Source organism: Lepus europaeus, chromosome 2 (assembly GCF_033115175.1).
Source record: "Lepus europaeus isolate LE1 chromosome 2, mLepTim1.pri, whole genome shotgun sequence".
Taxonomy (NCBI): Eukaryota; Metazoa; Chordata; class Mammalia; order Lagomorpha; family Leporidae; genus Lepus; species Lepus europaeus.
The window spans coordinates 129959027-129985368 of record NC_084828.1 but is presented as its reverse complement, the minus strand read 5'-3'; the positions used below and the strand labels follow the sequence as shown (position 1 = coordinate 129985368).

The window sequence follows — 26342 nt, the reverse complement described above, 5'->3', positions numbered from 1 at the left end:
TCTCCTTCCCCCATTTCCTGGTTTTGTTTATTTGTTTTGGCCATAGGAATTTAATATATTACCTTGACTTTCAAAGCCCTTTGTGCCCTAACTGTTCTGAACTCTAGCTCTGGATCAATGATGTTTCTAAATAAGAAGTTCACAGCTTGGATATTTTAAGCACTCTGACATGTGAGCAGCTGTGGTGAGGGCAAAATCGCAGGCTTAAGTTTGCATTATTTTGAGAATAAAGAAAAAGAAGTGAGTTGAATGAATTTGTCATTTCTTATTGTTTGTATTATATCCGATGCTGCTTTCACACATGGCATAGGTTTGTAGCTCGTGCTACTCTAGTACCTTTTAGTTTTGATGTACTCAAGTATCAAGTTTTAGGGATTTTTATTTTTTATTTTTATTTTTTTGGCTCTAAGCAATAAGTGCTTATTGCTGAAAGGTGAATCTCGTTTATTTTCATGGTATTTTCTAAGACCATTGAATTTGCCATTAGCAAAATATTTTTGGGTTCAGTGCAATCCTGTTTATGTCCTCTGTATTTAGTAGAGAAATCTTTAAAGTAGCACTTGTTCTCTGAAATTAAACTTTACCAAATAGCAGAGCTCTTGTCCTGGTAGCCTTTATCTGCTGAGAATCAGTGTTGGAAAGACCTTAAAAATCATGTTATTTAATTTTGTGATTTTTAGGTTTATCTTTGTAAATACATAAAGATATTTAAAAGTAGGATCCAATCTATTTTGGGGATCTTTTTTATAGAGCTATTAAGAATAAGAGTCTCCCCTGGAAAAGCTGTTCATAGTATTTTTTTTTTTTAATTGAAAGTTTCCTTGAACCTCTTCATGCTAAACTGATAAACACAGCATGTTCCCATCAATGTGGAGTGGTTTAATTTCTTGTTACTTCTAAAAGCTGAGGAATCAAGAATTTCTTTTTTCATCATGTTAAATTGTTTTAGAAAGGCATTGAGGTGAATCTCTACAGTGCAGCATCCCATTATGTCAAAGTGAGCCTGAATGATTTCTCCCCACTGTATTGTGTTGATAGCTTTGTAATTTAAAAGTCATTATTTAGAAACGTTCATAAAGGCACTTTTCATGATGGCCAAAATCTAGAAACTTCTCAGTGGAATGGAGAAATAAATAGCGTAGTCACACATCATAATACTGTACCTAAGTGAGAATTACAATTTTTAGAACAAATTAAAATGATCTCAATCATATGAATCACTCTTAAAAGCAGAATGTTGAGTGAAACATGCTGCATTTAAAAATTATATACTGTATGGTTTCATGTTTAAAAAATTCTGAGGTGGGCAGTACTAATCTAGTCTTGTACAAGTCGGGATCTTGGGGGCAAGTTATTTGGCGTGGCATTATAGGTGTTGCCTGAGATACCTTCATCAGGTGTCAGAATGCCTGGGTTCCAGACCCAGCCCTGGCCCCTGATTGCAACTTCTTCCTGATGAAGGTCCTGAACATTGCATGTGATGGCTCAGGTAGCTGGAACTCTGAACCCACGTGGGAGACCTGGATTGAGTTCTGTACTCCTGGCTTTGGCTTGGCCCAGTGTAGCCATTGCAGTCATGTGAGGTGTGCACCAGTGGATTGGAGATCTCTCTGTCTCTGTTTCTCTATCTCTGTCTCCCTGCCTTTGAAATAAATAAAATTGGTTAAAAAAAAAAAATAGAAGTCAGAATCTTGGTCCCTTAAGGGAGGAGAAGTGACCAGAGGGGTCCCATGGGTTTCTTGGGTTTGAGTCCATTCATTGTTGTGTGATTTGTGTCTCCTTCCATGAGTGTATTCATTTTGCACAAATTCAGATCACTTTTTCAGTATGTACGCTATATCTTAATGGAAAGTATCCACTAAAGATGTCAAGAACTTCTGCTACGTGGAAATAACTACTTGGTTTGCTTAGGTGGGGATGAAGGACAAAAAGCCAGGAAGAACAAGCAAGAAACTTTCCCAACCCTGGAGACTGTGTTCACAAAACTCCAGCTCCTTTCGTACTTTGACCAGCATCAGGTCACATCTCAGGTAGTCCCTTAAAGCTGTTACACTTCGCATTTGGAATATTGCTCTTTCCTTCAGAAGTCATTTTGTGCAACATATCTTTCTAGTCTTCATTTGTTTTTTTAAGTAGATTTTTCTGAAAATACTTGGAAGTGTCTCAAACTGTTGAGTAATTCATGTTTAAGTGTCAAGTCAGTTTCCTCAGAATTTTTTTAAAATCATATACATCTTTAAAACTTACGATAATAGTCAATATATAAAATAATACTTGATGTAATATTTGTGTCATTACTTTTGGGTCCTACTTTGCTGTTCATAAAGTAGCATCTATTGATGACTGCAATAAAATAGTATGAAATGGAGAAGAAACCAAAACTATATTGTTTTGTTCATTAATATTTAGGTATGTGCACCTAAAAACTTAACATTTGTAGTATTCCTGCCTTCAGGACTTCTACGATCCTGTTGCTAATGAGCACTTACTATATTTATTTGAATTATGAGGAAGTCATCTGACTTGTTATTTGAATTGTACATGTTACTGGATTTTGTGACATTAGGTCTTTTTCTAAGTAGTATCACATATTATTTGAAATGTCTTGCTTAACAATGAATTTATCTCACTGAAAGACTGGAATATTGGGGTTATAACTGTTTCCACTTTTCTTGCACAGATCTCTAACAATGTGCTCGAACAAATCACAAGCTTTGCATCAGGAACATCTTATCATCTCCCTCTGGCTCACCACATTCAGCTCATCTTTGATCTCATGGAGCCAGCACTGAACATCAATGGGCTCATTGACTTTGCAATACAGGTGTCACACTCACCGTGCTTCTCTTCCTTTTAGGAGAGCCATCCTACCAGGCATTGTACAATTTAAACTAAGCCTCTTACCATACAGTAACACTATTTCAAGGAGGCAGTGCATTTTTGAATAATTGAATCATTCTGAATTAACAGTCTGCAACTCATATTTTACTTGTAGTTGTGTTTGTAGTTTTTAATTAAATAATTATAACCAGTAGTAAAAATGTTATCTTAAAAATGTGAGTTTTAAAATTTCTTTTTTTTTTTTAACCTGGTGATATTTTGCTTAGAGAATGATGAAAGTTTGTTTGCTCTCTACAGTATAATTTAGGTTAAGAGCAAATGTAAATCTATATTTCTTAAACACACTTCAATTTACTTTTTTGCATACTGTTACTAGTGATTAGGAATAAGAGTTGGCTGTCATTGTTTATTCTGCAGATTGTATTGGCTTTGTTAGTAAGGAGACAAGAATGACACATAACTTTCATGGCACTGAAAAGAAAAGAAGGGGGGAAAAAAGTGAGGAGTGGGGCTGCCCTCTAAAGTGATGCAGTCCAGACCTTTGGTTGGCTGTAAAGTTTCAGTAACTATTTCAGCACTGGGACTTCCTGATTGTATGCATCCTGAAGTCTAGACGGAAGGAAAGCTCTTTAAATTGGTAAAGAATCAAAGGTTAAAAATAAAAACCGGTTTAATTCATTGGAATGTGTCTTCTGACCTGGGCACTGTATTAGAGTGACTCATTACAGTCATAGCCTGTAGAAAGCAGGAGTTTTCTCGCCTCCATTGTCACTCAGTCTTTTCTCCTCTTGCAGTTACTGAATGAGCTGAGTGTTGTAGAAGCAGAACTGCTCCTGAAGTCCTCCAGCCTGGCGGGCAGCTACACCACGGGACTGTGCGTGTGCATCGTGGCCGTTCTCCGGCGGTACCACAGCTGTCTGATCCTGAACCCTGAGCAGACAGCGCAGGTGTTTGAAGGGTTGGTATACAAAATGCCACTGTTTGCCAGTCCTAGAATGTATAGTTCATGATGAAGTAGGATAGTGATCGTAAGGGGAAAGAGTACTGACACCTGTCTCAGTGAAAAGAAGGAATAAGGATTGCACAGGAAGCAGACACAAGGGTGTAAAGGAGGTTCTGTCTAATACAGCATGGCCCTCTCCTCTGCTGTTCCCCACCTTTCCCTCAGCTCCCACTCCCTCAGAGGACAGAGCCCCTCATTTATTGCATTCTGTCACTTGTGCCGCCTTACGTATTGTTTGTCTTTGGTATTGTGGCTTTTTTTTTTTTTTTTTTTTTTGACAGGCAGAGTGGATAGTGAGAGAGACAGAGAGAAAGGTCTTCCTTTTTGCCGTTAGTTCACCCTCCAATGGCTGCTGCGGCCGGCGCATTGTGCTGATCCGAAGCCAGGAGCCAGGTGCTTCTCCTGGTCTCCCATGCAGGTGCAGGGCCTAAGGACTTGGGCCATCCTCCTCTGCCTTCCCGGGCCATAGCAGAGAGCTGGCCTGGAAGAGGGGCAACCGGGATAGAATCCGGTGCCCCAAGTGGGACTAGAACCTGGTGTGCCGGCGCCGCAAGGCGGAGGATTAGCCTGTTAAGCCACGGCGCCGGCCTGTCTTTCGTATTGTTATGTTGAATTTGTTGTATCATTTATGTTCTATTAAATTTTCATAAAATGGTATTTGATGCTAGCTTTGTAGTATTTTTACTTTATAATCAGTATTTTCCACAAAATAATTTTTCTTTTGTATTTGTATGAATCAGTATACTAGATCACCATAGAAGATGTTTTTCTTATCTACAACAAGTGATGAGAGGAGTTGAGGAAGCACTGGCTGCTGTACACTGTATTTGTATCCAACTCCAAATATGTGTTTGTTTTTAGCAGTCATAAAATAGTACTGTCTTTATAGGTTGTATTAGGACTTTCTAAATCATTACTTTTTCTCTTAACTTTATGAAAAGTTTTGCTGTAATTGGAAGCATTTATTTGGCCCCATCTGTTGACATCAGTTCACAGGAGTTGAGAGACCACATTGCCATTTTTTTTTTTAAGGAGTCTCCTGGGTTCCACCTGTGGTACCCGTGATTCCATTGTCCTCTGCGACCTTGACATCCCAGGTGCACTCCTGCCTTCCTCTTTCCCCTTTGTACACTCTCCTCTGGGCTCTGCTGCCAACTACCTCTTTGTGATTGAGCAAATGCACAGCAGAGCCACCTCTGTATAAAGAGGATAATGAACAAGATGATTTCTGCTGCACTTCCCGGCTCCAGTAACCCAGGTCATCTGTGACACCATGAGTGAAGTTTAGGATGACCCTGTGACAGAATACAAGATGGCAGTGAACTCGGACTAGGGTGGATAGAACACTAGTGCTTACTTCCGTTCTGGATGGGCTTCTGTGTTCTATGAACTGTGGAAGCTACAGCTCTCATGACCCAGAACTGGAGTAGGAAGGGGTACTTCTGAATGGGAGGAGTTATGGAAAATGTCACTAACAAGAAAGGGCTTTATCTTTTTATATAAGGTAAACTAAAATAAACTTTAGTCTGGCTAAACCACAGAATATGCCTCCAAAACACACATTCAACTTCATACCAGAATGAGCTCATGTTCTTGAACGTGTATTTCCCAGATACATTGCTCCGACAAATTGCTCTTTTAAAAAGGAGTAAACTCGGGAACTTTGCAAGGTGACTGAATGTGTGACTCGTCTTCCTGAAGAGAGGTTCTGCTGTGAGGTTCCTTTTGTGTCCTGGCCGTAGCAGCTTAATTGGTGGGTTCCTCCACTCCTACCTCTATATACGGGGGAATGTCCTTGATTGCCTTCGGTTTTGTAGTCAGTGACATATCTGCAGTTGTTTTTGTAGCTAATATTTCAATATCCTGATAGAAACTGATCTTTCACCTGGTTATTCACCATTTGCTATGTGATTATTTTCAGCACAGATATCTTCTTATTATTCAAGTAATATATGGACATAATTTCACTCTAAAAGAGTCACATAATACCTTGTGCGTTAGGAGAATATGCATTCATTTCTTCGTGTGTTTTTCCCTTCAGGTTGTGTGGTGTGGTAAAGCATGTTGTAAACCCCTCAGAATGCTCCTCCCCCGAAAGATGCATCTTAGCCTACCTCTACGATCTCTATGTGTCATGTAGCCACCTCAGAAGCAAATTTGGAGACCTCTTCAGGTGAGTAGAAGACAAAATCCCAAGTAGAATCATGCTTGTGTGCATTAGGGACCCTAACCTCATCTCTCCTTTAACAATGACTGACAGCCCTTTTCATAAAATTAATGGCAATTATATCTGTCAGATAGTATTTTTATATACTCGAGATTTATTTAAACTGAGTATTAAATACATAATGGTAATAAACAGTAGACCATTATGCAATGTAAGAGTGTGAACATAAGGTTTTTTGTTTTTTGCTTTGATTTTCCTTTATTAAAATGACTTTAGGTCGTAAATTATCGAACTTTGATTTTATTTTTTTCAAGAAATAAGTGGTTTTTTAACTTTATATTCTGTCTTATAGATACTACGTTTTATCATATTGAATTAGTGATAAATATTTGGTGTATCTTTACATTTAAAATTAATTTGAATCCTAAATCTAATAGAAGGTTTGATGAGGCAGTTTTGTATCTTGGTGGATTCTCTGCTGGTTTGATATCCCATTTTTTGAGTTTTCTGTGTTACTTTAATTTTAATATGCTTTGGACATTATGAACTTTGTAAAATATTTTCATTTCCTCGTGATTCAAAGAAGGCCCGGTGGCCCCATTCATTTTCCTACAGCTTTTCTAGGCCATTTTTTCTTCTTCTTTAAAAAAATAATTTATTAAATAATGTTTTCATGGGTTAATGAGATTTTTAAAAATGATCAACACCTTCAATTAATATAAACATAATATCTAGTACTATAACTATTATCTAATAATATGCTATAAATACTACCTAATGTTCCCTATTGTAACAAGAAACATAGCTGAGCTGATTTTAAGAAGATACTACAGAGTCTGCAGTTAGCTTGCTGGCTGTCGTTGACTGTAAATTGCTGGGATTATCAGGCCATGAATATTATTCCTGTCAGTAAATCTTACTGCCTGAGGGACATATTAGTGTATGATGAATCCAGAATTGTATTTCTTCAACTATTTTTATCTTCTAAATCCTCTTATCCAGAATTCATATGGAATTACTTTTTTGCTGTAGGTATAAACTCCTTTTACAAGTCCCTGTCTGTTTAGCTGTTATTACAATGTTAGAGGGTTTTCTGCGGTTTGCACCTGCTGTTGCCTCATACAGAACATTCTTTGAGAACTGCATGCTTCTTCCCTTCATGTGTGTCTCTGCTTCATGGACCCTTCTGTTTCAGATAGCAGCCCCAAATCTTTGTCATTGTTTGTGTCTTGGACTTGCTATCCCCATGGGCAGCACAAGGGGGAGAATGTACCTGCTACTTAGTGATATTCTGAGGAATCTTGGAGTATTAATTGTAGATAAAAGGAGGGCGGGCAATAGTAATACCTGGCAAAATGAATTTGGAGTCCAAATGCAGGTTAGGGAAGAGCAGATGATGACAGTAAATCAAGCTGGTAAGTCCTGTGAGTCCTGCCTTCTAAGAGAACCAGCATCTGATTACTCTCAACCCTCTCGGTCCCACCACCTTGGTCATCTCCTGAGTGGATCGTTGCAGAGTCCTTCTAACTGGCTTTCCTGCTTGCACCCTTGACTCTCTTGAGCATTTCTGAACTTATCTGTGAAAGTCTTCCTTTTTAAAAAAATGATTCAGGTTTCCAATGGTATCCCATCCATTCAGAATAAAATTCAGGGTCCTTCTATGGCTTTCAGAATTGAAAGGATCTAATCTTCTCTTCTACCTGTTTTCCCATTTTCGTCATTCTTGTTACACGGATGCCTAACAGGTCCTCAGGCACCCTAAACACATTCCTGCTTTGGAACTTTCATACTTGCTCTTTCCTGGAAGGTGACACTTCCCCACGTCTGTTTGCATGCTCACTCCCAGCCTTCATTCACGGCTCTCCCTCTCTGACCATTCTATTTCAAAAAGTATCCCTTTGCCCCTGACCTTGTCTGAATTTTTGCACCGGCTACCCATCAGTGCACTGTATATCTGTTTATAGTCTTAGTCCCCCCGAGAATGTCAACTTCATAAAAGCAGAGGCTTTTTCTGCTGCCTTCACTTCTATATTCCAGTCCTTGAAAGAATGTGTGGCTCTTTGTAGCACTGTGAGAAATCTGTTACATGAAGCATATAGATCATACTTCAACAATATTGGTAAACAGAAGGTGACAACATGTCACCATGAAATGGGTTAGGCATCCAGTGAATCTTGTGACTGTTAGAATGGACCTTTGCAATTGCTCTCTGCAGTAGTCTGTCTTCTTTTATACGTGGTATTTATACGTGGTATTCTCCTATCACTTAACCCAAGAGCTTTCAGCTTCAGTTCACGCTTGTCAGAGAGCTTTCTCATTAAGTTCTTGTAGTAGCCTTGTTTTTAATGGTGGACTTCCACAGACAGTCCCAGTAGCCAGTGTGACCCCTAATCCCCCGCAGTGTAGAACAGGTAAGTTAAATGTGTTAATCCCAGTGACATGCACTGGATGGGTAGAGATTTTAGAGGACCAACGATGGATCGAGGCATTAGGCATCAGCAAGTTGGCACATCACAGGGAATAACAAAATGTAAAATTTGCTCTGTTAAAAAAAATGGGAAGAAGAGGTGGAGCCATGATGGTGGCTGAGGAAGCAACTTTGGTGACCACCTCTCCATAGAGACACCAGTGTGAACAGCTGTAGACAGAAGCCCAGGTGAGAGACCATGGCGCCCGTCTTACAATCCCAAGGAAACTTGCATGGAAGAAAGCAAGAAGGAGAATTGCTCATGGTCACTCCTCCCCCAGCTCCAAGGAGCACGATGTGGGGAGAGACCCCCTGTTTGGGACAGGGAGAGAGAGCCGGATTCCAGGCCCAGGCCCACTCCAGAAGAGATTTAGTCAGCCTGAGCCCGTCAACCCTCCCCCAGACTCTTGTCCATGGAGTGAATATTTGGAGCTTCCACAGCCAGGCAGTCACCACCACCTGTCCTCCAACTGGCAGCAGAAGAGGGAAACCCCAGCTACTCAGAGAGGCTGGGAAAAGACACTTAGGACCTTGATCAGCTCAAAGCTGGGCCCACAGCTCTAAGGCCTGGCTCCTAATAAAGCACAAAAGCCTCATTAGGCAGCTGGTACTCATGGCCTTAGCCTGTAGATTTTCCTGGCATCTGGTGGGTTGAATTGGGCTGTTTTTGGTGTGTGTCATTGCCAGCTATGGATGGCCCTGGAGGGCATCCCTGGGAAGTTTCGGAATCCAAGAACTGTGGGACCCAAGTGTGACCAAGCTGGGGGCAACCTAGGCAGTCAGGGAGCCTTTATCACCCTCCTCCAATTTTGAACAGACAGCAGACAACAAAGGGACTGTGGTTTAGAAGCCAGTGCTAGGCTGGTAAAGCCCAGTGCCGTGCGGATCTCTGGACTTGCCCCTGTGTCTGGCAGAGATCTGAGCCTTGGTGAGACAGCCTTGCTTTGGCACAAGTTGCCAGCAACCTCTCATGGGCCTGGTGTACACACACAAGAATGCATAGCACCTGATGATGACTGTGACCCACCTAAAGGCTGCCTGAGGAGCTGAGGACCTGCCTGTCTCACCCCTCGTACCACTTTGGCTGGACAGCAAGGGATCACAGATCTGTGCTGGCACTCAGCGCCAGCGCCAGCATTGAGCAGTTTCTGTGCTGTGGGCAGTGCCTACAAACAGCTCTGGACCTGTTTGAGTTTTCTGTGGAGTATATGGTCCAGGATGAGCAGTCTTATGGCCCAGCTGGCATTACCCATGGCTGATAGTGCAGCATCGGGCAGAGCCCACCTCAGCAGCCCAACAGACCAGCTAGAAGCTAGAGAAGGACAGCCACAAATGAAGCAAGATTACAACAACTAATCCTTTAATGTATAGATGACATTGTACTCCAGCAAACATCAGGAACATCCAAGAAGTCATGACCTCATCTAAAAAGCAAAGTAAGATGCCAAAAACTAACCATTTAGGAACTGAAATTTCCAAATGTTCAGATGAAGATTTTAAACTAGCTCTTATAAGGAAACACAATAAATTCAAGAGACCAAGGGAAATTAAAACTGTCATAGAAGGCACTAATAGCAGAATAGATCAAACAGAAGAAATAATCTGTGAACTTTAGACAGGCTATTTGAAAATACACAGAGAGGGGGGAAAAAAAAGGAATCAGTAGAAATGAAAAAAGCTGTGGGACATTTGAGATAGCATGAAGAGGACCAATATTAAATATAAAAGAACAAATATTAAAGGGATTCAAGAGGAACTGAAAACTTCTCAAACCTAGAGGAAGACATAACTATCCAGGTACAAAAATGTCAAAGGTCACCAGGGAGATTCAACCCAACCAAGTCCCCCCCAAGACCTATTATAATCAAGTTCTCCAAGGTTAAAGATAAAGGATTCTCCAAGCTGTAAGAGAGAAGAGGCGAATAACAGCTGAAGGGGTCCCAGGTCACCTGCTGCCCAGGTTTAAGCGAGATGAGACTTTTACAGTACTGAAGGACAAAATAATGGCCAGCCAAAAATACCGTCTCCAGCACAGCTACCGTAAGATGTGATGGAGAGAGAAAGACATTCTCAAGCGAAAGCTGAAGGAATTTATCACTGCCAGACCCATGTTACAAGAAATGTTAAAGCCAGTTCTTCCAGCGGAAGGACAGAGGCACCAACAAATAAGGAGAAAATATCAGAAGGTAGAAAACTCACTGGTAAGAGTATACTGGCCAGCGCCATGGCTCAACAGGCTAATCCTCCGCCTAGCAGCGCCGGCACACCAGGTTCTAGTCCCAGTTGGGGTGCCAGATTCTGTCCCGGTTGCCCCTCTTCCAGGCCAGCTCTCTGCTGTGGCCCGGGAAGGCAGTGGAGGATGGCCCAAGTGCTTGGACCCTGCACCCCATGGGATACCAGGAGAAGCACCTGGCTCCTGCCTTCGGATCAGCATGGTGCGCTGGCTGCAGTGCGCCGGCTGCGGCAGCCATTGGAGGGTGAACCAATGGCAAAGGAAGACCTTTCTCTCTGTCTCTCTCTCACTGTCCACTCTGCCTGTCAAAAAAAAAAAAAAAAAAAAAAGTAACCTGACAAATTCAGAAAGCTGTAATATTACAAATGTGTGTAAATCTTTTCTGGGAAGACTAAAAAAATTATGATCACTAAAATATTAAGAGACAGGCAATGTAGAAAGAGGGCAAATGTAACATCAGAATTCAAAATTTGGGGAGGAATTGAGCACAAGTTCTTTATTAGGATTTCTTATCAATATATTTTTCCTGTGTTTTGATTGTTATAATAAATGTTAAATTGTGATGTTTTTAAATAGCTTGTTATAGCCAAAGGAAGTTTTTAAAAGCTACAAGATAACCATAAAGCAAAATCTGTACATAGACTTACTAAAAGGAATCAAAGTATGTCACTCAAGAAAAGCACTTAACCACAAATGAAGAGTGTAATTTAGGGACAAAGAAAGAAAGGAAGTGCAATAAAAGTATGAAAATGGCAGTGGTAAGACCTTACCTATCAATAATTAGCTTTAATGTCAATGGGCTAAATTCTCTAATTAAAAGAAGTAGAATGACTGAATGGATTTAAGAACTATGTGCTACTAACAAGACCCTCACTTCACCTCTGAGGACACACATAACTAAAAGTAAAAGCCTGGAACAAGGTGTACCATTCAAATGGAATCCAAAAAATAGCTGGAGTGGCCAGTATCACTAATCATCCAGGAGATGCAAATTAAAACTGCAATGAGATATTACCCTTACCCTAGTAAGATTGGCTCTGATCAAAAAGACAACAGAAAACTAGTGCTGGTGGGGATATGGGGAAGAGGGAATACGCACATATTGTTGATGTGCGTGTAAAGTAGTACAGCCACTGTAGAAAACAGTATGGAGGTACCTCAGAAACTAAAAATAGAACTGCCCTATGAACCAGCAATCCCTCCTCTGGGTAAATATCCAAAGAAAATGACATCTGTCAGTCAAAAAGATATTTGCATTCCTGTGTTTATTCCAGTACTATTCACAGTAACCAGGAAATGGAAACAACCTATTTGTCCATCTATTGATGAATCTATAAAGAAAATATGATACATATGTAGTAGAATATTTCTGTCAAAGGATGAAATCTTGTCATTTGCGACAACGTGGGTGGATCTGTTGATCATTATGTTAAGTGAAATAAGCCAAGATATATGTTGAGCCTAAAGAAGTAGTTGATCACATAGAAGTTAAAAATATAATAATGGTTACTAGAAGTTGGGGAGGAGTCGGGGGGGGGGGGGGATTGGTAAAGGTTGATTGCCAGGTACTAGGTTATAGCTAGATAGGAGTGAAGTTTCTGGGTTCTGTTGACTGTAGAATGAAGACAGACAGTGTTTGTTTTATGTTTCTTTCTCAAAAATGTAGAAGTTAGGACTTTTGGATGTTGCATTTCAAGGAAATGTTAAATGCTGAGAGGATAAATCTATTTACCCTGGTTAGGCAGTACACAATGTATATGTGTAAGAAAACATCACACAGAACCCCATAAATATGTAACTTTTTATATGTACATTTTTTCCCTAAAAATAATTTTTCTACTGGAAGAGAACATGCAGCTTTCTTGGGATCTCTTGAAGTCAATGGTCTGTCTTTTGGAATCACAAAATAAAAGGCAAATAAAAGCTGGAATACACAAATTTCTATTGGTATACTAATAAGACAGTTTTAGTAAGTGTATCTGAAACTACAAAGTTGCATGAGAAGGAAACTTATTTGAAGGGAGCATAATACTAATCACATCTATTACTGACTGAGCTATTGTGTTTGCCAAGCACTGGGCTGAGTTATTTCCATCAATCCTCAAAACACTCTCAGAAAGTGGAAGTGATTTTCTATATCAACAGATGATTGTGCCTAATTCTGTGTCCATAAAATGATAAACTTAGACATGAACGCAAGTTCTTTTAGCACATTCTTTTAGAATGTGTTGCTTTCCTTTCTCTACCAGATGTTTTCATTACATGCAGTTTCAGAAGGAAAACGTGTGAATTACTAGCTTCACTGCATATGTGCCGGAAGCACAGAGTAATGAAAATTAAAGAGTGATTCAGACTGCGCTCATGTTTCATTAAAACATAGGAGCCTATCTAGAAAGAGTGTAGTACATGAGACGGGAAGCCTAGATATGAAATGTGAGGAGTTTCACAGTGAGCCACAGAGTTCATAGAGATTATGCAATCCAGGCTGGAGGGAGACGAGAGGCAACTCAACAGAATTCTGCACAAGAAGGCATGGTGGTGTGTATCTCATTAGAATTCAGAAGGAAAGACAGAATTCCTTAAGTTTCTAAAGATAGGCATGGATCCATTGTTAGAGCTGCTGTGAAGTTGAATAAAAAGAGAGGTAATGCATTATAGTTTGCAGAAATCTACTCATTTGAAAATTCAAGGACATTGGGAAAGTAGAGGAAACCAAGAATGTGTGGTATTAGGGCTGGAACTCGGAGCAGAGTGTGCTGTGCTTCACTTTTAGTCGGAAAGGTAAGCAGTAAGGTCTATTGCTATGATAGTTGTAAGAAAAAGGTTGAATAGAAAGTGTGGTGAAAGTAAGCCAGCAGAAGAGGTATTTAAAAGCAGAGGGACAACTTAATGTCCATCATTTTGAAAAAGTCGTAACTCCATATTACACTCTGTATTCTTCAGAGGTTACTGGCACTTTTTCTTTGCCTAAGTTTTCTGGGAAGAAAGATCGGTAATCTAGAAGATTGTGACTACTGCCATTTAGTGAGTGGCATCAGTCTTCTCCACCAGTCATGCTTCCTATCATTATTTGGCACTAGGTTATCTGGGCGAGCTTGTGAAACACACAGGTTCAGTCCACCTGCAGTGGCCCCAGGAATTTGTATCTTTAAGAGCTGGCTCTATCATATGAAAAAGAAGTTCATATTTCAGTGAGTTATATTTGAAACAGTTATAGAATACCTGCACTGAAAATGAAAAAGCATACAGGCATGCCACCCTGAACTGTTGTCACTGCGTAGAGACTTAAGATAATAGAGATTCTTCTCTCCAGTGTTTACTAAAATGCAGCTTCTCCCTCCTTCAGATCATCTCTCGGATTGATGCTGAGCTTTGAGATTTCATCAACCTCAGTCTCATCTATAGAGCAGGATTGAAGGAGAAACCTTCTAATGCCTGTTATAATTTTCTGTACATGGTTCAAATGTAACTCACTGAAACATGGATTTTCTTTTCACATGATAGGCCAAGCTCTCGATGCTACAGAGAAACACAACATGATACATTTTTAGGAATGATACAGTAGTTTCTTCACTCCTGCAGAATCTGTGTGCTGTCCGTATCCTCCCGCTCTCCCTGGAATGTACCCCTCTTTCTTTGTAGCCCTACCACAATGCTACCAGTGGCTTGGGCACATGAACTTTGACCAGATATATGGTACCTTGAGAAACAGTTTTGCAGAATGTGTAATTAGTTTCTAACACCAATTATTTTCCCAAAGTGCAACTGAATCCATTTTTATTCTTAAGTAATAGCATTTCCATGCACTTGTAAAAGACAGTTGTGGGAAGCCTTCGTTGAATTCTTTGATTTTTAGAGCATGTAAAATGTAGAAAAAGTTAAAAATCATTCAAATTAGTATCCAAATTTCTTATGCTTGTTTTGTTCTGTCCCTCCTTTGGCAACTATTTATTGAGCAATTTCTACATTCTAGGCACTAGACCCAGTGTCAATCCAGTTATGAAGTTCAAATCAAGAGCTTCTACTGGGGATTTTCTCCAGGAATGCATTGCAGTTATCATTTAATATGTCTTAAGTGAATAACTGTATTTATTCCAGTTTTCTTTTCTTTTCTAATTCTTCTTCTTATAACCTCAGTAGTGCCTGTTCAAAAGTAAAGCAAACCATTTATAATAATGTGATGCCTGCAAATTCTAACTTGCGATGGGACCCGGACTTCATGATGGATTTTATTGAGAATCCCTCGGCTCGTAGCATCAACTACTCAATGCTGGGCAAGATCCTTAGTGACAATGCAGCCAATCGCTACAGCTTTGTCTGCAATACTCTCATGAATGTATGTATGGGCCATCAGGATGCTGGAAGGTGAGATGGGTTAACGTGGAATTCATGACTAACCAAAGCATTGTTCCCTTTGCACTTAAATCTTTAGTAATTGTCTGGACTGACATTTGGCTATCATTGACTTTTTAAAAATCTCCCTTTATTCTGTTCCATCCTATAATTTGCTTTGTCCAAGAGACAGTACTTTCTGGCTTTGGCTTGTTACTGTGGTATGACATGTTTTAGACATTGTCTATCAATTATGTGATCTATTTTCTAAGATAGTAAAAATATGAAATAAAAGATACCCAGCTTTTTTTTAAAAAAAAAATTATATATGTGGTCCTACCTAAACTACATAGTGGTTTATTTTTTTTGATGCCCTTGAAAATGTAAATCATAGATGAGATTTGTTCTTAGAACTAAACATATTCTAATCCATATTAGCGCTGATTATTACTTTTTTGCTTAATAGCATTGAAAGTTGAAAAACACTTGTTTTTTTTCCTGCTCCAGGTTCTGCTAAGTTGTTTGACATGTAGGCATTTATTATATCCTTGGATCTAGAAAAATGATAATTGAGATGTGTGTTCATTATTCATATCACATATGAGTGTTTTCTTTTATACAAGTTACCTTCTGCTGTTTTCTGTTTCTTTCCTAGGATCAACGACATAGCCAATTTCTCCTCGGAGCTGACAGCATGCTGCACTGTCCTTAGCTCAGAGTGGCTGGGAGTCCTGAAGGCTCTTTGTTGCTCATCAAATCACGTGTGGGGATTTAATGATGTACTTTGCACTGTTGATGTAAGTTTGCTTTTTCCTTTCAACCTCATCTGTGCAACTTGATATTTAGTCATGGGCAATGTGTTTTGAATTAGCAGAAATATTATAGAACATTTTTTTCTCTCTTTCTGTCTGGAAGTAATAACAGTATAGTTGCCAAGGATTAAATACTTGGAAAAAATTTGAAATAAATAAAATGAATAGCTTAATCTGTAGCAGAGGTGCTAAGAATTTCCATGTTTCTTTAAATATTTTATGTATGTGTGGTCTCTTCAGAGCTGCTGGTTTTCAATTTTTACCAGGAGCCTGGGTCTCCTCGTGGCATGAGACATGAAGAAACTAAAGCAGCTGTCTAAATTTCTTTGTGCTGTGTAAGAATAACCAGTCCTAAATGTACAGGATTTCTGTCCAATCTTTCTTAGTGTCTGTGTCTGGAAAACGATGATGAGATACCCCTGTCTATGCTACGTGTTTCCTAGAATCATGCTCATCTGTGATGTGTGCATTTCTTAGACATCAGCATTGATTCTTTGCTGTTTCTGCCTATTATTTCTCAGAGTGTCACCTGTCATTATATCTTATGTACAAAAGAACTTTATACAGTTTTAAAACTGCCTCTTGGTTGAAGATTGACTCCCCGGGCTCAGGAATCAGTGGACAGCCCTGCCTCCATGTTTCCATTGTGCAGATACTTGCAAATATTTTAGATATTTAAAATTCACAGCTGCAGTCTCCTTTCCCGGATGAAAGAAACAGGAGTTTTGCCCGTTAGCATGTTTCCAGGACTTTGTGTTTTTTTTTTTTTTTCTTTTTTTGGTTACACTTTGCCTTCTGCTTCAGTCTCTCATCTGTGAAAAAGGAATTAGTAACTGTGTGAAGCTGACAGTGTCAGCTAAATGAGATGCTTTTGTAAATTACGAAGCACAGTCCCAGGCATACAGTGTGAGTCCATATGAAGGCTGTTAGTATAGTTGCTTTCTTATTCTTTTCTCCCCAAAAAGCCATGTAAAATCTATACAATAGAGATTAATTCTCTTTTCTTTTTAAATTCTTTTTAATTCTCTCTCTTTTTGTCTCCTTCTTTTTAAATCTGCAACTTCCAGAGTTCCTTTCAAAACTATTTTGAGTACATTAAGGAAGCCCTGTTGGTTGTCCCTGAAACTCCAGCACGTTAGTGAAGCTTGTTTCTCCACTAGGGCGAGTCATCTTCTCTTCCTTGTTTCCTAATGGTCTTAACCATTTATTTACATGTCATTTGCATCTGCGGAAGTGTTCAGGCGGCTCCATCTTTTAGTAATTTCTGGATTTAGCTTTGTTTAGCTTTTCAGTTGCATGCATGTGGGTTAAGGCTCAGTACCTTTTTATAGCATTCACATGCAGGTAAGCGTCTTCCTTTGTCTTATCAAGTAAAAATTGGCTGACAAGAGAACAATCCCGATAAATTACCACCCCCTCTCTATTGGTTCATGTTGGGATTAGAGATCTTGTTGGTATTGCCTATATTCTCATAGATATTAATCTTAGATACTACTTACACGGATGTGAGGTATTAAAACCTGTCAATGTTTTTCTTGAAGGTGAGTGACCTTTCATTCCATGATTCATTAGCTACTTTCATTGCTATTCTGATAGCACGACAGTGTTTTTCCCTGGAGGACGTCGTGCAGCACGTTGCACTTCCCTCTCTCCTAGCAGCAGGTGAGGCACCTGTTATTTGTCTGTTGTCTTGGTGGAGTGGTTTCTAACTTTTTGTCAATTTTTTTGTTTTTTCTTTTTGATTTTTATTTGAAAGCCAGAGTTAGAGCTAGGAAGAGACAGAGAGAGGGAGAGAGATCTTCCATCTAGTGGTGTAATTCCCAAATGGCCACAATGGCCAGGGCTGGGCCAGGCTGGAGCCAGGAGCTTTATCTAGATCTCCCACATGGGTGGCAGCAGGCATTAGCAGGGAGCTGGATGGGAAGTAGAGCAGGCGGGGCTGCTGAGGCCCACATGGGATATGGGCGTTGCACGTGGTGGCAGCAACTTTACCTTCTATGCCATAGCACTGACTCCAGTTTCTGACTATTAAAGTTGAGGGCATGCTCGTTGAGAGGTGGAGAGACATCCCAGTAGAGATGGTAGAATTGTAATGGTCATTCTAGATGAGTAACACTGTACCGTGGATCTCTGTGGGAAAGGCTGGAATCTGCCTTTTTTCGTGACCTGCTCTAAGGGGGCACTCAGGATTCTCAGAGGGCAGCCTGTTCCTTATTACCATAAAGAGAAGTTACTTGAGATACTGAGAAAATGTTGCTCCATAGAGAACTTTGAAGGACTTGGTCCTGAATATGTTGGAAAACTTGCCTTGCAATCCCCTGTCCTAGCCTGTGGAGATGCGGACGCGGAGCCTGGGGCGAGGATGACCTGCCGACTGCTGCTCCACCTCTTCCGAGCTCCCCAAGCCTACTTCTTCCCTCAATCAGCGGGTGAGCGGACAGTGGGGGCGTCACCAACGACATGTGCGCTTGGAGCCCAAGTTCCATAATGACCGAGTGGGATGACTGTTCCGTAATTTCCTTCCTGTGTTCCGGGGGCTTGAACTGGGGGTGGTGGGGGATGAGATGATGCCAGTGAGAGGGTTTTCAGCACCTTTCATTTGTGTGATATCCAGATGTGTTGAGAAATACACAGTAAGAGTTAATAAACAATGCAGTGCCTCTGCTCTTGGGCTAAGCTTTGCTGGTGGGCCGTGCGATCCTCTAGCATTCCATGTTATGTTGATTGTAAACCACACCGTAACAGCTTAGGGCACTGGTGACTCATTTATTCTTTTCCTAAGGCTAAAGTCATAAGCTCAGAGTTCTCGGGGTATTAGTGAACTCTGTTTCAAAAGATCATTTCTAAATAGATGTCTGTGTGCCTGTGTGACAGTAACACAAGTAACACAAGTGTATGGAATTCTTGCTAGTCATTTTGATATGGCTCTCTAAGGATCAAAGGCAGTAGTTGAGTAATTTAAAAGAAAAAGTTAAGTAAGGCATCCTGGCAGTGATTCTTAGTGAATCCATAAGCATCAATTATAGCAAGCTAATGGCAATTAAGCGCCCACAGTCTAACAATGAAAGGCCCCACTGACTGTAAATGATTACAAAAGATGGTTAATGATGGTGATGAGACCATTAAATGTTTGTTGTTGTTTTCACAGGCAAACCTTTCCCCGGAATAAGATCATCTTGTGATAGACACCTCTTGGCCGCTGCTCACAACAGCATCGAAGTGGGAGCCGTGTTTGCTGTCTTAAAAGCAATTATGATGCTTGGTAAGACTACCCTAGCCCGAAGCTTCCTGGTTAATCACCAGAAACAGAGGCAGAACAATTTGTTTTCAGGCTTAACGCTAATCATTATTATTGCCATCATGATTTCTGTTTGTTCTCCTGGAAAGCATTCATTGGCATTCTCCAAGTCTAAGTATAGCTGGGCTCGCTGAGGATTCTGTCCCTCAGCTCCAGGGACACTGAGAATTTACGTGTGATATTTTGTGGTGTCCTCACTGAATGATGTCTGATAGATCCTCAAGCCCACAGAGTTGATTGGCCTTCAGTGTTCAGCAGAAATCACTCTTGGTGAGGGTCAGGGATGACTTGGTGATTTGACTTAATATTTAAATTGCAGATGGGTCACCCAGGTAGAGAACATCAAAACACCTGGGTTTGAATCGTGAAGTTTCTGCTTTTACGATTCTGAACTAGTTTGGGTCCTTCTGCCTTTGTTTTGTTCATGAACCAGGTGAAAGTCGCAGTGACGTTTGTATTATTGATAAGTCAACGTTAACTGTCACAACTTTTTCATTTAAGCTGTAATGTCCAAGATGTTCTTTACATCCTAATTGTATACGTTCTTCAGAAGTACTGCCTTTTGTGACCATTTCCAGTGTTAATACCTTAAAACATTTTTGTTCTGTAAATCAGAAGAACTTGAATGATCTGGAAGTCTGGATTTCAGGCTACCTAATTCCAGCTTTGAGTACCTTCTTTTGACCTCTACTAAATAATACTTACTGTATGGAGCTCCTTGTGATTAGAGCAGAAATTACCCAAGTGTGTAGGAATTGCCTTAGATGAATCTTAAAGAGCATCTTTGGAAATTATAGCCCTGTCCTGCTACTTGGTGATGACAGGGTAGGACAACAGCATTTTCATAAAACAAAGTATAAAATGTTCACTTAAAAATACACAAATCTTGTATGTGTGTGCTCTCTGTTGACATGCCCATAAAGTTTTATGCTAAAGAATGTTAAAGCCATGTTGGGGGCCACAACCTCCCCTCTAGCTCAGGAGCCTGTAGTACTCCACAGTCAGCAAATGAAATTCTGATGATGATCAAAGGAAAACATGGCTGGTCGGTTGCGTTTAATAATTTTATGTAGTCAGTGACTAGCTTTTTTTTTTTCCTGCAATATTTCTAGTGCTCATCGGAGAGATGAGCAAATAATAGCTTTTCAGTACACTAATATTGGAAGTGAGTACGTAAGTGACAGTTTCATGGCAGAAAACAAAGTATGGAGTCTGTAGACACTGGCCCTCTGAGTTGTTGGCCTAGTCTGAATCTGTTTAAGATCTACTCTCTTCTTTAAGTAGCTGAGTAATGTGGAGCATCCTCCAGGTCTGCAGGTGGGGATCAGGTTAATTAAATGTCAGCAGAGCCTTGGACCAGGTGGGCACTGAACACTCAGTTTGTTCTCTGTCCATACAACTGCAGAGGGCTTGGGCATAGACTCTCTGTCCTTAGCACCTAAACTAAATGAAGAGATTTGAGTAGGAACTGGCAGAGGTGTTTATTTCTTTGCTTTTATTTTTTGAGAGAGGTTTTGTTGACCTCAGTGAGTCCCATCCAGTGGCCTTTCCATCCCTATTTACCAGGATAAGTGAGGGAATTCACATGGTTCATGGAAATGGAATTAAAGGATGGGTTTATCTTTGTGCAGAAAACATTTGAAATCCATGCATAATGAGGGATCTTCAGAAAGTTGATGGGAAATATTTATGATGAAAAAACTATACATGGATTTCAAGTTTTGGAGCAAAAATTAAACGTACCTTTAATTCCCTTTTTGTACAAACTTGTTAAAATACCTTAGTATCATGAATTAGGGAGATGCGTATGTTATATTGAATTTGGTTTCTAATTTATATGTTAGTGTTACTTGTTAGAGGTATAGAGATTTTTACATCACCTGAGGATGTAGAATGCATCCTAAATTTTGGTTCTTTAAATTTTGTTCCTTCAGCTCCTAAAGAGCTCAATTTTTTAAAATTTAAATTTGAATTAATTTTTAAGCTTGAATATGATTTATACAATAATTCTAAGAACATGATGATATTCCCTTCCTCCATCCTTCCCACCCTTCTTCCTTCAACCTTTCTTTCCATGAAGAGCCCTACTGAATTAAATAAATTCCTGTGGGTGATGGGAGGATGGTACTTCTTGTATTTGCCATATGTGTTATGTATATTGATGAGCTGAAATGTCACATTCTTCCCTTCCTCATAAGATTTTATTAGTAAATATGCATTAAACCATTCTGATTTTTCAAAACTTATTTCTTGGTTGACCCTGTGGGTTTTTAAAGGCTTTTGGCACTGACCTGGGCTTGGTTTGACTCACACCACTGGCGGGTTCAGCCTCACCTCAGCTCATTTCCTGGTTACAGGAAATTTTTGAATCAAGGCTTATTATAATCCTGCGAGTAAACAGGCAGAAATCTGAAGGCTTTTATTATTGCCAGATTAGATTACTCCTTCTTATTTTTAAAATAGGACTTGACTAGAGAAGATTTCTTATTCCAGCTACTCCAACATATTCTGCTTAGTCCCCCCTCTCTCTCCCCACCCCCCAGAATTTTGTTATGAGGAACAGAATTTCCTTAGCTTCATGTCACTGAGTATATTAGAGATTGGCCAGGTAACGTTTTCTGATTTGGATGTACAGAGAGGAAGGTGAAAGACATGGGTTATTCAATGAATGCCCTGCGTTTCGGGGCTTCCTTAGTATGCATTGCCCTTTTCCATTCCCAGGGAAATAAATCTCTCTTGTCAAGAAGTTGATAGTAAGGTGGGCTAAGGCAAAACTTTTCTCTTGACCTATGGATAGAAAATAAGTCATTGTAAGAGAAGAAATGGAAAAGGGACATCTAGAAGGGTGAGTAACCGATTTTTTCCTTGTCTATAAGTCAAATGAATTTGAATACATTCATGCTTGAAATATTGGTGAAATCCATGTTCTGTGATTCCTAAGTGTGATTCATAGTGGCCTTTCCAAATGTGGTGAAAGTATATTTAATTTTGTGAAACAATAAGGAATGAGCCTCGAACTTGCTTTTTGTCTTATGTGTGATGGAAACCTCTCTGGGTTCTTGCATTCATTCTGTTGATCCATTCTCTCTATTGTTGAACACGTTGACTATGCAATGATGATACTGTGCATAGTTCACACACTTTAATTCCCCTGAAAGCTAGCCTCATTCGCTTCCAAATATTTGGCAGTATTTTGAGCTTCTGTGATTTTGCTTTTGTGATTCTGTTATTTAGGAGATGCCAAAATTGGCAGTAACAATGTCAGCTCTTTAAAGAATGAGGACTTCACCATGAGGGGTTTACGTCGTGACGGCAATGCTGATGATATCTGGACTGCCTCACAGAATTCAAAAGCCTGCGGGAAAAGCATTTCTATAGAAACTGCCAATTTAAGAGAATATGCTAGATATGTACTGAGGACTATCTGTCAACAGGTATTTTTCCAATTTAATTTGCTTTTTAATTTGGGTATGTATTCTTTCAGAGAGCTTTTCACTATTGCAGGAAACTTGTACAGAGGTGATCCTTTCGTTTCTCTTGCTAACTTTATTTTGAAATTATTTCAACTTTTCTGAATAGTTGCAAAAGTAATAAAGAACTCTAAGATAACCTTGAAACAAAGTCATAATTTTTTTTTTACATTTTACCATGTGATTTTCTGTTTGTGTGCACCATTGTGGGTGTATGCACCTTTTTTTTTTTTTCCTGAATCATTTGGAGAGGATAGTGTACTTTATTCATCTTTACTTTTGAACATACCAGGCTTTATTTTGTAACATAACCAACTAGTTAATAAAAGTCAGAAAATTTAGTGTTGGTGCAGTAGCTTTTTCTCATGTATAGGTTACATTCCAGTTTTGTCATTTTCCCCAGTCTTGTTGGATTTGTCTGAGATTTCCTGTAGATTTACCATTATAGGATGCATTCCTGGGCAAGACACTACAGAAGTAATATTAGATTTTTCAGGTAATCATATATGAAAACATACATTTATTTGATGTTGATTTTGATCACGATCTCACTATTGTGTAGTTTTAAGGATTTCTCTCTTGGATAGTTAAAATTTTGCTCTTGTAATTCATAAGCAGTCTTTGGAGAGACGCTTTGACATGATGCAATTTTTCTACTCATGAAACTCTCTCATCTCCCATAAGCATCCATTTTGATTCTTGCCCAAGTTAGTCTATGTTGTCATGGCTGCAAAGTGGTGTTTCTTTTTTCCAGCTCCTGTCTTCCACAATATCAATTTGCATTCTACTCTAAGAGGAGGCTACCCTAAGCCCCCTCTTTGTCACTCATGTATGTGTGTTATGATGAAATGTTCTTAGTTTCCATGTTCAGATTGTCCCGGACTCGTGCAGTGAAAATCCTTACATTCTGGGTCTTGTGTCATGTGACATATTCCCATCTTTTTAAAATTATGTTCTCATTTCTTGACCCATCTTGTATCTCCCTTGTAATCACCATTCCACCATGGAGCATTAGTTCTAACATAATGGAGAGTGGCACTTTAAAATGAAGATCTGTGTACAATATGTTTTCATTGCTGTGGGGGTATCATTGTTTCCAGGCCCTTTCAGCAGACCATGCTAGGAAAAAAACCTACATCTGTGTGTGTGTGTGTGTGTATGTACTGTTGAATTCATATTGATACTTCCAATTTTAATCCAGCCTCATTAACTTCTTCCTTACTTTACCTCATTTCATGTTCATATCACCTTGTTACACACACACACACACACACACACCCTAGTTCCTGGTAATAGCAACTTATTTGCTCATTTTAGCAACTCTATAATACACCTGGCATGTTTCCAGAGTTGTTACATGTATACCCCCTGGGAAAAAGAAACGGAGTAGGATGAATTGATCATTTGTCTACAGTTTCTTTTTCCCTAAGGGTTTAAAGTGTTGTGTCTAAAAGTTATTTGAGCCTTCTCCCTCAGTGCAAATGTGCTTCTTATCTGAAATAGGCTTCCATTCATTTGTTTGTGTTTGCACTCAGTTTAAATTCATTTTTCCTCTTAGCTCTGTATATAGAATAGCGTACTTCCAAATGTCCATATACACAAAAATGGTATACTTGGAGGTGGTCCTTCTCCCCACATCTCTTCTACTCTTCCATTCTCTGCCCCTTCTTGCCCCAGTTAACCAATTTTGCTTTCTGATTTATTCATTTGTGTGTGCGTTTTTTTAAATTTCTCCCATTAAAACAAAAAATAATTTAACTTACATTTCTTTTGTACTTGTAGATCTTACCCATGATAAAAGTTAGCTGAATAGTTACATAGGTATTGAGAGGCAGTTGTATATTGGTTCCTATATGTGAGTTCACATTGGAATCCCTGGAGAATTTAAACTTTTTTTTTATGCCTAAAATAACCCTGGTGTCTGGGTACCCACTTGAATTTGACTTGGTTGGTCTGATGTGGGGCCTGGGCATGAATTTTATGAACTTCCCTGCTGGTTTTAACCTGTAACCAATATTGAGTTACTGGTACATTAGTTATGAAACAGGCTTTATCCCATAGATGTTGTTTCCAACATTGTTGGTGATTTCTTACCCCATTTCATGTAAGAATTTGCTTTGAAAAATTGGTGAAGATAAGGTGCTAAGACTTTAAGTTGGTAGAAACTCTCCAGAGGGCAATTATCTGTATGAATTAGTAGCCTTGCATTTTTGGCATACTCCTTGACCCAGCAATTATACTTCTGTGAGATTATCCTAAAAAATTAGCCTATAGAAAAGAGATGTTCATAAATATTTGTCTATAAGAGTAATACTCATGGTAGCATCAAAAGGAAGATAATTTTCTTAATATCTTTATACTATGTTCTTTCTATTCAGTGGAATTTAGTATATTCCATAAGAGCATTTATAATATGGCATTACTACCATTATACAACAAGTTGAAAATTGATCACAAAAATAGGACCTAGAGAAAGGAGCATTTTGCAATTTAAAACAGATATCAGTGTTTTCTTTTCCCTTTTTGAATAATTGTTTTACCATTTTTTTTCTTTAACCAAGGTTCTACTTTGTATTTTTAAGAAGTAAAAGTGTTAGAAATGTTTTCTTTTTTTTTTTTTTGGGGGGGGGGGAACTATTCCCACCCATTTTCCATGTAATTTTTAATTGAAAGAGTCTTGTTGGCCTTATGCTCCCTGTGTACTGTGAATTTAGTATATATCATATACCCATGCTAAAAGCCCATGTCATTGTTCTTTTTAGGAATGGGTAGGAGAACATTGCCTAAAAGAACCTGAAAGATTATGTACAGACAAAGAACTTATATTGGACCCCGTGCTTTCCAATATGCAAGCACAGAAATTACTGCAGCTTATCTGTTATCCCCATGGAATTAAAGAGTGCACTGAAGGGGACAACCTTCAAAGACAGCACATTAAGCGCATTCTTCAGGTCAGTGGTGTCTTCCAGGGGCTGTGCTGCTGCTGTCATTTGACACATTCTTTGTGGTAATGTGAAGAAATCCCCCATCTCCCTCCCTCCCTCCCTCCCTCCCTCCTTTTCTCCCTCCGTCACTGCTACCCAATTCCTGACTTTGACATATTCCACATTTTGTTCTCTCCATTTTCTTTTCTATGCAATTGGCCTACTTTTTTGCTGAGTAAACAGATGCTGTAAATTGTGCAAAATCATTGGATAAATATTGGTCTATTAAGCCAATGGTTAATTTTCATGATGAATAAGTTTTGTGGAGAGACTGTCTTAGATGTTACCCAAGACATGTTGAACTTTTTGGGGGGCTGGCATTGTGGTGCAGTGTATTGGAGTGTATATTTGAGTCCTGGCTGCTCTGCTTCTGATTCAGCTCTTGCTAATACATCTGGGCAGGCAGCAGTGACCCAAGTACTTCAGTCCCTGCCACCCATGTGAGAGACCAGGGTGGGGTTCTGGGCTCCTGGCTTCGGACTCCTGTAGCTACAGCTATTGTGGCCATTTGGGGATTTGGAGAGTGAGCCAGTGGATGGAAGCATTCTCTCCTTTCCTCCCTCCCTCTCTCATTCTCTGTCAGTCTTTCTCTCTCTCTCTCTCTCTCTCTCTTTCCCTCTCTGTTGATGGTCTTTCCAGTAAATACAAAAGTAAATCTTTACAAACATTTTGGGGTATGGTTGGTTAGACAGACTTTGAGAGAAGAAATGCTGTCTTCTTTATCTCCAGTGTCAT

The 26342-nt window shown here is 39.5% G+C and overlaps 1 protein-coding gene across 3 annotated transcripts in view; it reads left to right on the top strand.

Moving 5' to 3' along the window:
• Positions 1 to 26342, top strand: part of MED12L (mediator complex subunit 12L) — a 347645-nt gene that overhangs the window by 267516 nt on the left and 53787 nt on the right. For 2 of the 3 annotated variants that reach the window (XM_062213029.1, XM_062213048.1), the window contains 11 exons: positions 1912 to 2030; positions 2681 to 2824; positions 3636 to 3799; positions 5886 to 6017; positions 14849 to 15076; positions 15699 to 15840; positions 17397 to 17517; positions 18183 to 18284; positions 19004 to 19117; positions 22388 to 22587; positions 25386 to 25574. In XM_062213029.1, the coding sequence (XP_062069013.1) occupies positions 1912 to 2030; positions 2681 to 2824; positions 3636 to 3799; positions 5886 to 6017; positions 14849 to 15076; positions 15699 to 15840; positions 17397 to 17517; positions 18183 to 18284; positions 19004 to 19117; positions 22388 to 22587; positions 25386 to 25574 (1655 nt within the window). The remainder of the gene's footprint in view (positions 1 to 1911; positions 2031 to 2680; positions 2825 to 3635; positions 3800 to 5885; positions 6018 to 14848; positions 15077 to 15698; positions 15841 to 17396; positions 17518 to 18182; positions 18285 to 19003; positions 19118 to 22387; positions 22588 to 25385; positions 25575 to 26342) is intronic. The other variant, XM_062213038.1, reaches the window with a different exon arrangement.